Source organism: Heteronotia binoei, chromosome 2 (genome assembly GCF_032191835.1).
Source record: "Heteronotia binoei isolate CCM8104 ecotype False Entrance Well chromosome 2, APGP_CSIRO_Hbin_v1, whole genome shotgun sequence".
Classification (NCBI taxonomy): domain Eukaryota; kingdom Metazoa; phylum Chordata; class Lepidosauria; order Squamata; family Gekkonidae; genus Heteronotia; species Heteronotia binoei.
In genome coordinates this window covers 80,388,157-80,404,188 of record NC_083224.1, presented here as the reverse complement: position 1 = coordinate 80,404,188, position 16,032 = coordinate 80,388,157, and the positions used below count along the sequence as shown (strand labels likewise).

At 42.3% G+C, this 16,032-nt stretch overlaps 1 protein-coding gene across 1 annotated transcript in view; it reads right to left on the bottom strand.

Moving 5' to 3' along the window:
- CIMAP3 (ciliary microtubule associated protein 3) overlaps positions 1 to 13,968 on the bottom strand; it is a 47,603-nt gene extending 33,635 nt beyond the window's left edge. Inside the window, exon 1 of the mRNA XM_060233271.1 lies at positions 13,933 to 13,968. Coding sequence (XP_060089254.1) covers positions 13,933 to 13,963 — 31 coding nt within the window. The 5' untranslated portion in view covers positions 13,964 to 13,968. The remainder of the gene's footprint in view (positions 1 to 13,932) is intronic.
- Positions 13,969 to 16,032: the final 2,064 nt, after the last annotated feature.

The window sequence follows — 16,032 nt, the reverse complement described above, 5'->3', positions numbered from 1 at the left end:
GGAACTGATCGCTAGTTTGGAGATCCACTATAATTTTGGGAGAGCTCCAGGCCTTGCCTGGAGATTGGAAACAGTTCTTGAACTGTTAAGGACATAGTGGTCTGATGATGGAGGGAGGTAAGTTTGCAGATGACATTAAATTACTCAGGGTGGTGAAAACCAGAGAGGATTGTGAGGCACTCCAAAGGGATCTGTTGAGGCTGGGTTAGTGGGCGTCAACGTGGCAAATGAGGTTCATCGTGGCCAAGTGCAAAGTAATGCACATTGGGGCCAAAAATCCTAGCTATAAATACAAGTTGATGGGGTGTGAACTGGCAGAGACTGACCAAGAAAAAGATCTTGGGGTCGTGGTAGATATCTCACTGAAAATGTCAAGACAGTGTGTGATTGCAATAAAAAAGGCCAGTGCCATGCTGGGAATTATTAGGAAGGGAATTGAAAACAAATCAGCCAGTATCATAATGCCCCTGTATAAATTGATGATGCAGCCTCATTTGGAGTACTGTACAATTCTGGTCACCACACCTCAAAAAAGATATTATAGCATTGGAAAAAGTGCAGAAAAGGGCAACTAGAATGATTAAAGGGTTGGAACACTTTCCCTATGAAGAAATGTTAAAACGCTTGGTGCTCTTTAGCTTGGAGAAATATCAGCTGTGGGTTGACATGATAAAGTTTTACGAGATTATGCATGGGATAGAGAAGGTAGAGAAAGAAGTCCTTTTCTCCCTTTCTCAGAATACAAGAACTCGTGGGCATTCAATGAAATTGTTGAGCAGTTGGGTTAAAACTGATAAAAGGAAGTACTTCTTCACCCAAAGGGTGAGTAACGTGGAATTCACTGCCACAGGAGGTGGTGGTGGCTACAAGCATAGACAGCTTCCAGAGGGGACTGGATAAGCATATGGAGCAGAGGTCCATCAGTGGCTATTAGCCACAGCTTATTGTTGGAACTCTTCTGTCTGGGGCAGTGATGCTCTGTATTCTTGTGCTTGGTGGGGGGGGGGCACAGTGGGAAGGCTTCTAGCCCCACTGGTTGACCTCCTGATGGCAATTGGGTTTTTTTGGCCACTGTGTGACACAGAGTGTTGGACTGGATAGGCCATTGGCCTGATCCAATATGACTTCTCTTCTGTTCTTAAGCAGTGAAGTTCCACAAAGACTGGTATTGGGGCTGGTACTATTTATTCATAAATGATCTGGAACTAGGGGCTGAGTGGTATAGTGGCCAAGTTTGCAGATGACACAAATTTATTCAAGGATGCTGAAAACAGAGGCTGACCATGAAGATCCCCAAGAGGACCTCCACAAATTGGGTGTGTGGGCAACAATGTGGCAGATGAAATTCATTGTTGGGAAGTGTAAGTTGATGTACACGAATAAAAAAATCCCTGCTTCAAGTATAGGCTAATGGGGTCTGAACTCGCTGAGACTGAGAGGGGAAAAGATCTTGGCATCACAGTGGATATACCTCAGTGACAATGTCTTTTTTTGTTTTAAACAATTTATTGGTAGCATATGGTTACAAAGCTTATCTATTTCTTAATTTTTTCTTTTTTTTTCACATTAACCCATATGACATTTCCATCCCCCCTCCCTCCAATGTTGACTTCCCCGAGGTTATAAGTTCAAATCCATACTAAAGGCACTTCTGATTGCTCAAAGTTCCGTATATATATTCTTACAACTAAAAAAATGTCCAATATTTCTTTACTTTCCAAGTTTTCTCCATATATCCTTTAAATTTTCTCCACTCCCTTTTGAATATCTCTAAATCATAGTCTCTTAGTGTTCTGGTTAATTTGTCCATTTCACACCACGATAAAACTTTCATGGTCCATTCCCATTTCTCTGGTATTTTTTCTTGCTTCCAAAGCTGCGCGTACAAAGTCCTAGCAGCTGATAACAGGTACCAAATTAAAGTCCTGTCTTCTTTTGGGTATTTTTCTAATTGTAATCCAAGTAAAAACGTCTCTGCAATTTTCTTAAAATCATAGCCCAAAATTTTGGTGATTTCTTGTTGTATCATCTTCCAGAATTCTTTCGCTCTTTCACATGTCCACCACATATGGAAGAAAGAACCTTCATGTTTTTTACATTTCCAACATCTATCCGACATTTTCTTACTTATCTTAGCCAATTTTTTCGGAGTCATATACCACCTATACATCATTTTAAAACAGTTCTCCTTAATGCTTTGACAAGTTGATATCTTCATTGAGTTCTTCCAGAGGTGCTCCCATGTTTCCATTTGTATTTCTCTATTCACATTAATTGCCCATTTGACCATTTGAGACTTTACTACTTCTTCTTCTGTAGACCATTTCAATAATAACTTATATACTTTTGATATCAATTTTTCATTGTCACCTAACAGGACTCTTTCCAGTTCTGTTTGTTCTCGTCTAATCCCCTCTGATTTTATGTCATTTTCCATCAAACTTTTAATTTGTTGCATTTGAAACCAATCATAATTGTTATTTAGCTCTTCTGAGGTTTTTAATTCAATTTTGTCTCCTTGAATCTTAAGCAGTTGGTTATATGACATTTCTCTTTTTTCTTCAGAATCAGCTGTTATTTTTATTACTTCTGCTGGCACTATCCATAATGGTTTTCTCTCGTCCCCGTATTTCTTGTATTTTATCCAAGTATTTAGTAATGTATTTCTGACATAGTGGTGAGAGAAAAAACCATCCATTTTATTCTTCCCATAGTACATGTATGCATGCCAGCCGAATCTATTTCCGTGAGCTTCTAACCACAAAGGTTTTTTATCTAACAGCATTATCCAATCTTTTATCCATGTCAAACAAACTGCATCGTGGTATAGTCTTAGATCGGGAAGTTGAAAACCTCCTCTCTCTTTGGCATCCGTTAAGATCTTCATCTTTATCCTTGGTTTCTTTCCGGCCCAAATGAAATCAGAGATTTTCCTTTGCCATTTGTTGAATTGTTTTGCTTCTTTTACAATCGGGATGGTTTGAAACAAATACATTATCCTTGGCAAAATATTCATTTTGATTGCAGCTATCCTGCCCAGTAAGGACAAGTTGAGTTTATTCCATTTCATCAAATCTTTGTCCATCTTACACCACAGTTTTTCATAATTGTTTTTGTATAAATCAATGTTCTTCATTGTTATCTCTATTCCAAGGTACCTAACTTTGGTTGTGACTTCACAACCTGTCACCTTTTGTAGTTCGTTTGTTTTATTTGGTTGCATGTTTTTACAGAGGAATTTCGATTTCTCCTTATTTATGTATAATCCTGCTAGTTCTCCGTATTCTTTTATCTTAGCTAACAGCAGTGGTGACACTTGAACCGGATTTTCCATTATGAACACTATATCATCTGCAAAAGCTTTATATTTATAAGAGAATCTTCTAATTTTTAGACCTTCTATTTTTTCATCTTTTTGAATTTGTTGTAACAAAATTTCAAGAGTCATTATAAACAACAATGGTGATAGCGGACATCCTTGCCTTGTTCCTTTACTCACTTTCAATTCTTTGGTAAGGTCTGCATTTATACACAATTTTGCATGCTGATCTGTATATATTGCTCTTGTCATTTTTATAAATTGTTCCCCTAAATTAATTTTTTCCATTACCGCAAACATAAAGTCCCAATTTAAGTTGTCGAAGGCTTTCTCTGCGTCAACAAAAAATAAGGCCACTTCTTTTTCCGGGTGCTTTTCATAGTATTCCACAACATTAATAACAGCTCTTACATTGTCCCTTATTTGTCTTTTAGGAAGAAATCCCGCTTGGTCTTTGTTTATAAAGTTGGTCAGGTATTGTTTCAGTCGCTCTGCTAAAATTCTTGTATAGATCTTATAGTCATTATTCAACAATGAGATTGGTCTATAATTTTTTACGTTTGTGCTATCTTTATCTTCCTTAGGAATCAGAGAGATTACAGCTTCCCTCCAGGTCTTTGGGATTTTCCCTTCTTCTCTTATCGTGTTTAACAACTTCAACAGTTTGGGTGTTAATTCATCCTTGAGAGATTTGTAAAATTTTGACGTGAATCCATCTGGCCCTGGAGCTTTACCCTCTTGCATTGCTTTTATTGCTGCTTCTATTTCAATTTTCTCTATTGGGTCATTTAATATCTTTTTCATATGTTCCGTCAAAGGTGCCACCTGAATGTTTCGTAGATACTCTTCCACTTTTTCTTTACTTACATTCACACCCTTGAATAAATTTGCATAGTATTTAAAGAATTCTCTTTTAATTCCTTCTTGATCCACTACTGTTTTCCCATTTGCCATGATTTTATTTATAGTCTTATTTTCTTTCCTTTTTTTTAATTGCCAGGCCAGGTATTTACCAGGTTTGTTTGCACTTTCAAACGATTTCTGTTTCAAATTTTTTAAATTCCATTCTAATTCTTTATTCAGCAAATGTTTAACTTGGGATTGTAATATCGTAATTTCTTTTATTAATTTTTTCTTCCCTGGTCTTTTTTTTAAGTCCTTTTCTTTTTTATCTATTTCATTTTGCAGTGCTGACAGCCTTTCTTCTCTTGCTCTTTTGTCTTTATTATTCAATGTAATTAATATACCCCTCATTACTGCTTTATAAGTGTCCCATACTGTTGGATATTCCATATCATCCGTTTCATTTATTTGGAAGAATGCTGCAGTCTCCTTTTCTAAGAATGATACAGTGTCTTTATTTTGTAGTAAATCCTCATTAATTCTCCATCTTCTTGATTTTCTTTGCAATTTTGTTGACCAGCATATTGGATTATGGTCCGCCCAAACCTTTGGAAGAATCTCAATTTTTTTTGTTATGAGGCCCAAGCCTTGGGAACCCCACAACATGTCAATTCTGGAAAAAGAATTATGCCTTGCTGAGAAAAATGTATAGTCTCTTACCTCAGGGTTGAACTTTCTCCAAATGTCTTCTAGATTTTCCTGTTTAATCAACTCAAAGAAAGAATTGGGCAGCTTCCCTTCTTTATCATTCTTCTTTGGACTTGATCTGTCAAGGTTATTTTGTATTGTCCCATTAAAATCGCCCATCATCAATACCTGGTCATAAGTCTCTTCGTCCATTTGTCTATTTATGTCTTTAAAGAATTTGTCTTTCGCTCCATTGGGTGCATAGAGTCCTAGTAGTAACGTTTTTTTCGCCTCTATCGTCACCTCAACAGCAATGTATCTTCCTTCTTTGTCTTTAAAGATTAATTTTGGGTCAAGTTGTTCTTTAATGTAAAAAACCACCCCTCTTTTCTTTTGCTCTGCTAGTGAAAAAAATTCCAACCCCAAATTTCTATTCCACAAAAATTTACTGTCCTTGCGTTGTATATGAACTTCCTGTAAACAAATTATATTACATTTTTGCTTTTTAATCCAATGAAATGTTCTCCTTCTTTTCTGTGGTGAATTTAGTCCATTTATATTCCAAGATAGTAATTTGTACTCCATTATGATGTTGGTTCTTTATTTTCTTCAAAAAAGCTATGCATCTCTTGTTCGCTTCTTATTGTAATCCTTTTGCCATTTTGTTCAAATCCAAGACCCTCTGGTATTATCCATCTATATCTTGTGCCCTCTGCACGCAACTGATCGGTTAGCTTCTTGTACTTTTTCCTATCGCTGATCACTTCTCTTGGTAGCTCTTTCATTATTTTAACTCTGCTCCCTTCTATTGCCCAGGCTTTTTGGTACCCTTTCCTCAAAATTTTCTCTGCCACTTCTTTTGATCTTAATCTTATGACGATGTCTCTTGGCAGACCTTTATTTTTCGCATAAACTGAGTTGACTCTGTAGGCACCCTCCAACATACTCTTAAATCTGTCAGGGTCTTCTTCTATGTACTCAGTGATGATATCCACCATATAGCCTTTTAAGTCTGTGTCTTCTTTTTCAGGTACCCCTCTTAGACGCACTTGTGACTCCAGCAACTTACAGTCGTGTATTATGACCTTTTCTTGAATTTTTAGCAAGGCAGAGGCCTGTGTATCCACTTTCATCTCTACCTCTTTCACTTTATTTTGAGTCTCTTCCTTAAAATTCTCTATCTCCTTCTTAAGGTCTCCAACTTCTTTTTTAATATCTTTTTTTATTGCCAAATGCAATTTGTCCATAGCTTTTAACATTTTTGCCTCCAGAGCGTCAAATTGAGCCTGCATCTTGTCAAATGATTGGGCTCTTGCACGTGTTGTTCTTTCTACTGACATATAAAAAATCACCAAACCTTAAAAAAATCCCCACATAAAATTTAGCATCCAATCCAATAGCTTAGAGCCAGTTCTTTCAGATGAGACTAGTTTCGTTTTTCTCCCTTCTTCCTGAGCAAAGATATTGAATTTTAACAATTTTGACAGTTTTTCTCCCTTTTAAAATGGCAATCGTTATTTCTCTATGGTACAGTTCCAGCCTAGAGAGGTCTCTCTTCGTCTTTCTTGATCTGAGTCTTGGACTCAATTCCTTCCTAGTTCAAAGGTCGGATGTCACAGCTCTTGTTGTCCTTATAGGCTCTGATTTATTGTCCAGCCCCTTTTAGTTTCACTTCCTGTCACAGCTTAGACTGATCTCGTGTCTAATCTCGCAGTTTTTTGAGCTGCATGAAGAAACCGCAACCACAAAAATTCACAACAATATGTCCTTTCTCCAAAATATCTTTGAAGGCAATTGTTTTTACGGCGTTCAGTTTTCCCAAGCTGAATTCTTTTCCTGCTGTGCCCCCACTCAGCTCAGTTCATTCTAGGTTCTGCAGTTTATGGGCATATATACACGGCAACTCTCTTTTCTTTCTTCTGCGTCACCAGCCTCCCATTGCCAACTTTCACTCTTATCTTGAAAGGTTTTTTTTTTTTTTGCTGTTGTTCACATCCAAAGCCACAGAGCTCAGCTTAACAAGGTAAAAGTTTTTTTTCATTCAATTATGCTTTGCCTTCGTCTGTTATTAATCCACTCAGTGTTTAAACTATATTCAAAGTCTCTCAGAGTGAAGATAAGAATGATGAGTCTACCTTTTAGATGTTCTCAACTCCCCCGGCTGCTATTTTCTTGCAATTAAAATCAGTCCTTCTAGCGTGCTTGGATTCCGACAGCCTTAAGTGACCGAAGTCACTTTAGAGTCACTGCAGACGATGGTTGACATTCCATTGCCGGACATCAAGAAATGAAGGAGTCAGCTCCCTGACTGCTCCAGTTCGATATCAACAGCATTAAAGGAAGATAAGTCGTCTTGGGTTAACCCTTGCCTAGGGTTAATGAGCATAGACCTTATCAGGGGTCTTTAATACCCTGAACAGTGACAATAAAATCCCCCTCTGTTAGGGAGCTGCAGACTGTCTTCCAGCCAAACAGGAAGTCTCCTCAGTGACAATGTCAACCCAGTGTGCTGTAGCCGTGAAAAAGGTAAATCTGTTGTTATGTATTGGAACTGGAGTTTGGCCTTAGGGCCAGCAGAGACTTGGCTGAGTTGGAGACCCTAAAACAATAGCCACCTGGATTCAGAAAGGAGGCCCATCAGGGATCGTTAGGCCATCTATTAACCTATCTCTTGGGCGTCCTCATGCTTTGAACTCAGCACATTTTATCTGTTTTAGGGATTATTAGGAAAGGTACTGAGAATAAAACAGCCAGTATGCCCCGGTATAGATCTATAGTGTGGTTTCATTTGGAATACTGTGTACAGTACTGGTTACCAAAAGGACAGTGTAGAGCTGGAAAAAGTACAGAGGAGGGCAAGAAGACGATTTGGGTGTTGGAGCACCTTCTCTTTGAGGAAAGGCTGAAGAGTCTGGGACTTTTCAGTTTAGACAAGAGATGACTAAGGGATGACATGATAGAGGTTTATAAAATAATGCAAGGAGTGGAGAGAGCTGACAAAGAGAAATTTTTCTCCCTCTTCCAATACTAGAACTCAAGGGCATCCAATGAAGCTGATGGGCAGGAAGTTTAGGACAGACAAAAGGACATGCTATTTTACACAGAGAGTGATCAAAATGTGGAATTCAGTGCCGGAGGATGTAGTGAGTGATAGCCACAGGAGTAAACAGCTTTAAAAGAGGATTAGATATATTCATGGAGGATCAGTCTATCAATGGCTACTCGCCTTGGTGACTGAGGGGAACCTCCACATTCAGAGGCACTAAACCTTTGAATTCCAGAGCCAGAAGGAAACTTCAGAAGATGGCCATGGCCTCTATGCTCAGTTGTTGGACTTCCTCAGAGGAACTGGCTGGCCAGTGTGTGAGACAGAATGCTGGACTAGGTGACCATTGGTTTGATGGGCTCTTATGTTCTTATTTAAAAAACTGAAGTGGCACCCTTTCCTTTTGATTAAGGAAAATCTTCAGATAAGTTAAAATATTCAAAGTCTTTTAGAGAAACTTTTTATTTTGTTGAGGCAAACCTACATAATAAAATAGACAATACTCAGATATATGTCTCTCTCTCGGCTTGGCTTCACGAACGAAGATTTAAGAAGGGTGCAATAGTCCACGTCTGCTACAGGCTCGCTGGTGGCTGACAAGACCAATGCGGGACAGGCAGGTCTGGCCACAGTGGCTGCAGGGAAAAGTCTGATTTAGGGTTGGTGCTGTAGCAGTGCGATTCTTCCTCAATCTCCTTTTGTCCTCAAGACCAGTTATGTGTGCGTTCTCAAAAGAAGAGACAGCCTGGTGGATGGTGTGCCTCCATGCTTTGCGATCTGAGGCTAGGTCAGACCACTGGTGATGGTTGATGCGACAGGTGCCAAGGGATTTCTTCAAGGAGTCCTTGTACCTCTTCTTTGGTGCCCCTCTATTTCGATGGCCGGTGGAGAGTTCGCCATACAGGGCAATCTTGGGAAGGCGGTGGTTTTCCATCCTAGAAATATGCCCTGCCCAGCGCAGCTGCGTCTTCAACAGCAGTGCCTCGATGCTGGTAACCTCCGCCCACTTGAGAACTTCAGTGTTGGTCACAAAGTCACTCCAGTGGATGTTGAGGATGGTGCGAAGGCAGCGCTGATGAAAGCGCTCAAGGAGTCGCAGGTGATGACGGTATAAAACCCACGACTCGGAGCCGTAGATGAGGGTTGTCATCACAACCGCTTTGTAAACATTGATCTTTGTGCCTTTTTTCAGATGCTTGTTGCTCCACACTCTTTTGTGCAGTCGGCCAAAGGCACGGTTTGCCTTTGCCAGCCTGTTGTCGATCTCCTTGTCGATCTTAGCATCTGAGGAGATGATGCACCCCAGGTAGCTGAACTGCTGGACTGTCTTCAGAACTGATTCACCCACAGTGATGCAGGGAGGGTGATAATCTTCCTGGGGTGCAGGCTGGTGGAGAACTTCTGTCTTCTTCAGACTAACTTCTAGGCCGAATAGCTTGGCAGCCTCTGCAAAGCAGGACGTCATATGCTGCAGAGCTGATACCGAGTGGGAGACGAATGCAGCATCATCAGCAAACAGTAGCTCTCGGATGAGTTTTTCCATTGTCTTGGAGTGGGCCTTTAGTCGCCTCAGGTTGAACAGGCTGCCATCGGTGCGATAGCAGATGTAGACACCATCGTTATAATCTAGATCTACTGCGGCTCTTTGAAGCATCATGCTAAAGAAGATCGTAAAGAGAGTTGGCGCGAGAACGCAGCCTTGCTTTACATCTGTGCCTATTGGGAAGGTCTCCGAGAGGTCGTTGCAGTGTCTGACTTGGCCTCGCTGGTCTTCGTGTAGCTGGATGATCATGCTGAGGAACCTTGGGGGACATCCTAAACGTTCCAAGATTTGCCACAGGCCTTTCCTGCTAACGGTATCGAAAGCTTTGGTAAGGTCGACAAAAGTCACATACAGAGCCTTGTTTTGTTCCCTGCATTTCTCTTGGAGCTGCCTGAGAACAAATACCATGTCGGTGGTGCTCCTGTTAGCTCTGAAGCCGCACTGGCTCTCTGGGAGGAGTTCTTCTGCAATAGCGAGCACCAGTCTGTTCAGGAGTATTCTGGCAAGGATTTTGCCTGTGATGGAGAGCAGGGTTATCCCCCGGTAGTTGGAGCAGTCTGACTTTTCCCCTTTGTTCTTGTATAGGGTGATGATGATTGCATCGCGAAAGTCCTGTGGTAATTTGCCTTGTTCCCAGCAGGTGACAAGTACTTTGTAAAGTGAGCTATGTAGTACTGTGCCCCCATGCTTCCAGATCTCTGGTGGAATTCCATCAACTCCTGCTGCCTTGCCACTTTTCAGTTGCTTGATGGCTTTAACAGTCTCTTCTAGAGTGGGGATCTCATCCAACTCTGTTTTCACTGGTTGAAGTGGGGTGAGGTGAATTGCTGAATCTTGAACTACGCGGTTGGCACTGAAGAGAACCTGAAAATACTCCGACCACCGGTTCAATATGGATGCCTTGTCTGTGAGGAGCACTTGGCCGTCTGCACTGCGCAAGGGACTCTGAGTCTGATATGATGGACCATATACTGCCTTCAGGGCTTTGTAGAACCCTCTTAAATCACCAGTGTCTGCACACAGCTGGGTTCTCTCAGCAAGCTTGGTCCACCACTCGTTCTGAATGTCTCGAAGCTTGCACTGGAGGTTGCTACATACAGCGCGAAAGGTTGCTTTTTTCCCAGGACAGGAGGGCTGAGCAAGATGTGCTTGGTAGGCAGATCTCTTTTTTGCCAGTAAATCTTGGATCTTTTGATCGTTCTCCTCAACCAGTCCTTGTTCTTCCTTGTGGGGAACCCAAGGACTTCTTCAGAGATCTGCAGGACGGTAGTTTTTAGGTGTTCCCAGAGTGCTTCTGGAGAAGGGTCTGTGGGGCAACTGGGGTCCTCAATTCTTGACTGGAGTTTTGCCTGGAAGGCAGCTTTAACTTCGGCTGACTGAAGGCTGCCAACCTGAAACTTCCTCCGAGGGATACCTCCTCTCCTGGGTGTGGGTTTAAAGTGAAGACGGAGATTGCAGCGTACAAGACGATGATCCGTATGACATTCTGCACTGGGCATTACTCGGGTGTGTAAGACATCTCGAAGGTCTCTCTGGTGCACCAGAATGTAGTCGATAAGGTGCCAGTGCTTGGACCGTGGGTGCATCCAGGTTGTCTTCAGACTGTTCTTCTGCTGGAAGATAGTGTTGGTGATGGTGAGCTGGTGCTCCATGCAGAATTCTAGCAGGAGGCGCCCGTTGTCATTGCAGTTGCCAATGCCGTGTTTGCCAAGTACTCCTTTCCAGGCTTCCGAGTCTTTACCTACTCTGGCATTGAAGTCGCCAAGGATGATCACCTTGTCCTCTGTAGGGGTCTTCCGTACGAGGTTGTGTAGATCAGCATAGAACTTGTTCTTTTCTGCAGGATCTGCTTGAAGGGTTGGGGCATACACACTGAAGAGTGTTGCATGCTGCTTGTTTTGAAGTGGGAGGCGCATGGACATGATGCGATCTGAGTGACCTGTTGGCAGGTTTTCGAGTTTGGAGGCAATGGAGTTCCTGACCATGAAGCCAACGCCAGAAAGGTGGCTCTCAGCCTTTGACTTACCTGACCAGTAGAGGGTATAGCCAGCACCGTGTTCTTGAAGACTACCTTCCTCAGGGAAACGGACCTCACTGAGAGCTGCTATGTCGATATTCAACCTGAGAAGTTCGTGGGCAACTAGAGCAGAGCGTCGTTCAGGGCGACCACTGTCTACTGTGTCAAGCATGGTTCTGATGTTCCAACACGCAAGCTTTAGTCTTTGCACACTTTGTGAGGCAGGTGCATGCCTTTTCTTTGTTGTTATTTTTTGACCGCAAGTAAGGATGCCCTTTGACCGCGGCTAGCCAACTGGGGTGGGGGAGACGAGCTTTGTTTAGGCCACCTTTTCTAGGCCCCTTTCCGTGTGGAGCAAGCAGTGCTGTCCCTAGATAAGGCTGCTTGGTCGTTCAGGGTGCTGCCGAAAAATGCTTTCGTCTCTGGGTTAGCATCAGGCGACCAATACCCTGAACCGCCTACATGCAGGATCGGGACTGCGGCTTCCAGTGGCACCTTCCACCTGCCGTTTCGCCCCTTGCCCATCGTTGCAGGACTTGATGCGTTGTGGGTTGTGTATGTGGATATGCCCTTCAGGCCTGCGCAGAGGAATTTTTTAGGTGAAGCCCAGTGTGCGTGGTACTGGCTCCACCCTTTCACCTGGGGGTCATCTGCCATGGCCCAGTAAGCCGGGACGCCGGCAGCGAGTCCTCCAGGTGGTAGGTGTTACATTAACGAGCTCTATCTGCCCGGGTTTGATGTTAGAGTTTTCCTTCTCTTAGGCTGACAAGGTTGGTGGGCCCAGCCTGCCCATCCGGTTATACCGCCGGACAATTCGGTCGCACCATGACGTAGCAAACTCTGTGAAAAACGGGGGGGACCAACGAGAAGGTGTTGCTACGGATGCAGTAATGCAGGAGAGGCCATTGCAGTGACCATCTGCCAGGCATAGCCAGACAGTGACCACGCGGCATTCACTACACCGGGAGAGGAGAGGCTATGTATTGCGCATACACTTTCCCTGGGGGGGTAGGATACCCAGAGGGAGCCCACCCCCCCACCCCCCCTCAGATATATGTAAACCATCTCTATAAGAACAATCGCCTACCTACTTATTTACTTTATTGTATTCCACTTTTCTCTCTATTGGTGATCCAAAGTAGCTCACAGCATTCTCGTCTCCATTTTATCCTCATGACAACTCTGAGAAGTACTAAGTTAGGCTAATAGTGTGTGACTGGCCAAGGGTCACTTGATAATGGGGAACTCCAGGGATAACATGCAGAAGCCCTCCCTCCCTTTAGTTCTGCAAGTTTTAGTGTAAATCACATCTTTTGAAATTGGGAAAAGAGAGGAATGCCTGTTTTATCTTTAAATACAAAACTAAGGAGTCAAACTTATTAGTGAACATCACATTCCGCATACTCTCATATTTTTCTGTAGCTAATACAAAGTGCTATGTGCACCATAACTCAACTGATACAGGTTTGTAAGTGATTTATTGAATACTTAAGGTGCTTACATTGGTCCTTTTGTTTAAATACAGACAAGTCTTTATGGGAAGTATGTTGGTTGCTCTATGCCTGTAAAATGCCTTGTCCTGTTGCAGGAAATAGGCCAGCAGTATGACTTCAGCCCCTGAAGTTAACCTGAATTCTATCTTCAGTCCTTATGTTAATGATGGCAGGAGATAACAATGCCAACACACAATACAGATACATGTGTAGGCATCTCTTCAGTACCCCTTAAGAACTACTGTCTTAGCTACTGCTCTGTTCCTCCACCCTTTCCTGCTTTGTTAATGCCTTTCTTTAATCATCCTTAGACTCAATGGTGCCCTTTGCTATTTGTTGTAGTGGTTAAGTGTATGGGCTCTTATTTAGGAGAACTAGGTTTGATTCCCCATTCCTCCACTTGCAGCTGCTGGAATGGCCTTGGGTCAGCCATAGCTCTCACAGAACTATTCTTGAAATGGCAGCTTCTGTGAGAGCTCTCTCAGCCTCACCCACCTCACAGGGTGTTTCTTGTAGAGGAGGGAGGTAAAGGAGATTGTAAGCCTCTCTGAGATTCAGAGAGGTATAAATCCAATTTCTTCTTCTTTTTCCTCCTCCCCCCTCCTCCTCCTCCTCTTCTTCCTTTGCAGACCCCCACAAAAAGATACAAACATCCCTTCAAGGAAGCTTTTCCTGAGCCACCCAAGTCTGACCTTATTTTGTTTGCGCTCCTGTTGGCACCTGACTCTCTTGCTGCAACAGATTTTTGGTCAGTTTCTAATTTTTCTTTTACTCTTTCTTGGACTGTAATCTCTTTGGCCAAGATCTTTATAAGCTTTATTCTATGTACAGCATCTGGCATACTGCTGGTATCCAGATGAATGTTGCCTTGCAGTAGGTGGACCTGATAATAACCAGTTGAAATGCTAGCAGTTTTGAAATCAATCACATGAGAAGCTGAATGCTTCATGTGTTCTAATGAGTAACAGATATTATCATGCTTACCTGACCAAAACTCATAGGACATAGCAAACATGTTGGTGCTTCCTGGCATAACATTGATAAGAACAGCAACTCATTTTTTCTAGGTCATTTAGCATCTCAGGCCTGACATCACAAAGGCTACAGAACTGTTGCTTCAGACTCTCTTGATTGTGATGTATTACTTTCCTAAAACAGCACAGGCTTCTGTTTAAACTGTGCAAACGTTTGAACTCAGTCTAGTTAAACTTATTTGAAGAAGTAGTGTTTTAGAGGTTGTGAGGAAATACTGTTAGAAAGATTCTTAATTTGGTTTTCTAGAGCACTGATCTTCAACTGGTGGATCAGGACACTTGAAAACATCCCATCCTGACATAAGGGGTGGGTTGTGTTGAGCTAACCTGGATCTCAGAAGTCTGTTTTTGGTGATACTTTTGAGGTGAGTAGAGAATAATAAGCTTGTATCAGTGGGTATATATTGTGTCCTGTAAGAAAGGGGATATTGTGATGGATTGTTATGAAGAATAGCTGCCCCCCAAAGAGTTCCATTGACGCAGCTTTAAAAATAAATATAAGGGGGAATCACAGTCTCCACAAGTAAAACGAATGAACAGACCTTTGTTTATCTAATGTAGGGTGCCAGATATCTGGAATAAGGGATTCCTCTATCTGGTTTAGCATAGGTGCACTGTCATTGAACCTGAGACCTCTAGAGCTACAGTGTTTCTCAAATTTGTCCCTCTCTACACTCTCTTTGGAAGGAAATGTGACATGGTATAGCTCAGTCTCATCAGATCTCAGAAGCGAAGTAGGTTCATTACTAGCCAGGGTGTCCACCAAGGAAGATTCTGCAGAGGAAGGCAATGGCAAACCATCTCTGCTTCTCACTTGCCTTGAAAGCCCGTTGCTGGGGTTGTCATAAATTGGCTGTGGCTTGATGGAATTTTACACCACTGTCTTCTGGAGCCCTCCAATCAATGTTGATTTCCACAGGTGAGCATGGTGGGAAATAGCAAAGTTGTATGCATATAGCCTACTGTTCTATGAGAGGATCCGGAAATCGGTGAAATTACTTTACATAAAAAGGACTAGAAAACATCTCTTTGACTCCCCCCCTCCAAAGACTTAGCACAAGGAACCATTAGAATAAGTAAGTAGTTGGTCTTTCTTATCTCCTTTCTGCACAGACCAGTTTAACCATTATGAAGCTTCAGGCACATGTGTGTATGCATGCAAGTTCCTATTTACACATGCACATGCATGTCTGATCCTTTGTGGATCAGACTATTACGGGACACTCAACCCAACAGATTGTGGCTAACTTGTGAGTAAATATTTCCCCTGCTTCACGATTCTACCCCACCCTAAAGCTTTGCAATCCCTTCAGTTGCTCCCTTGGGCAACATTGTATGGTTTGAGAACCATGACTCCTAGTATTATGGATGGTTGCATTGAGGAGGTTGGTTTTGAGGAGGGATGGGTATACATCCAGCATACCAGTTAACTGCACAGTGGTTCCCTTCCTGTCCCTGCCAATTCACACCAATATGTATTTTATTGTATAATTTTAATCGTATTTAAATCGACCTCTGTTAGCTTTTATTGTTGTAAGCCGCCCTGAGCCCACCTCGGTGGGGTAGGGCGGGATATAAATCGAATAAAGTAAAGTAAAGTAAGTAAAGGTGGCTAGGAAGTAGGTGACCAATGCAATAGGCCAGGGGTGGCCAACGGTAGCTCTCCAGAAGTTTTTTGCCTACAACTCCCATCAGCCCCAGCCATTTACAATGCTGGCTGGGGCTGATGGGAGTTGTAGGCAAAAACATCTGGAGAGCTACCGTTGGCCACCCCTGCAATAGGCAATACACAACAGGGAAGTCATCTTATTAGCCTACCCCTGCCAAGTACCTATTTTCACTTGGTCTGCTTATCTACACTACTGAACTAAGAATATAGGAATATACCATCAGGTTATAACTTTGATGTCTTTGTGGGCCATCTATAACTAATTAAATGTACTCAAACATAGAATGAACAGTTTGTTTGAAATGAAGTTTAAAGAAAAACTAACAAATCAGTATAATGAAGCAGAGCAACAAACTATAGTTTATCTTGCAAATTTTTATT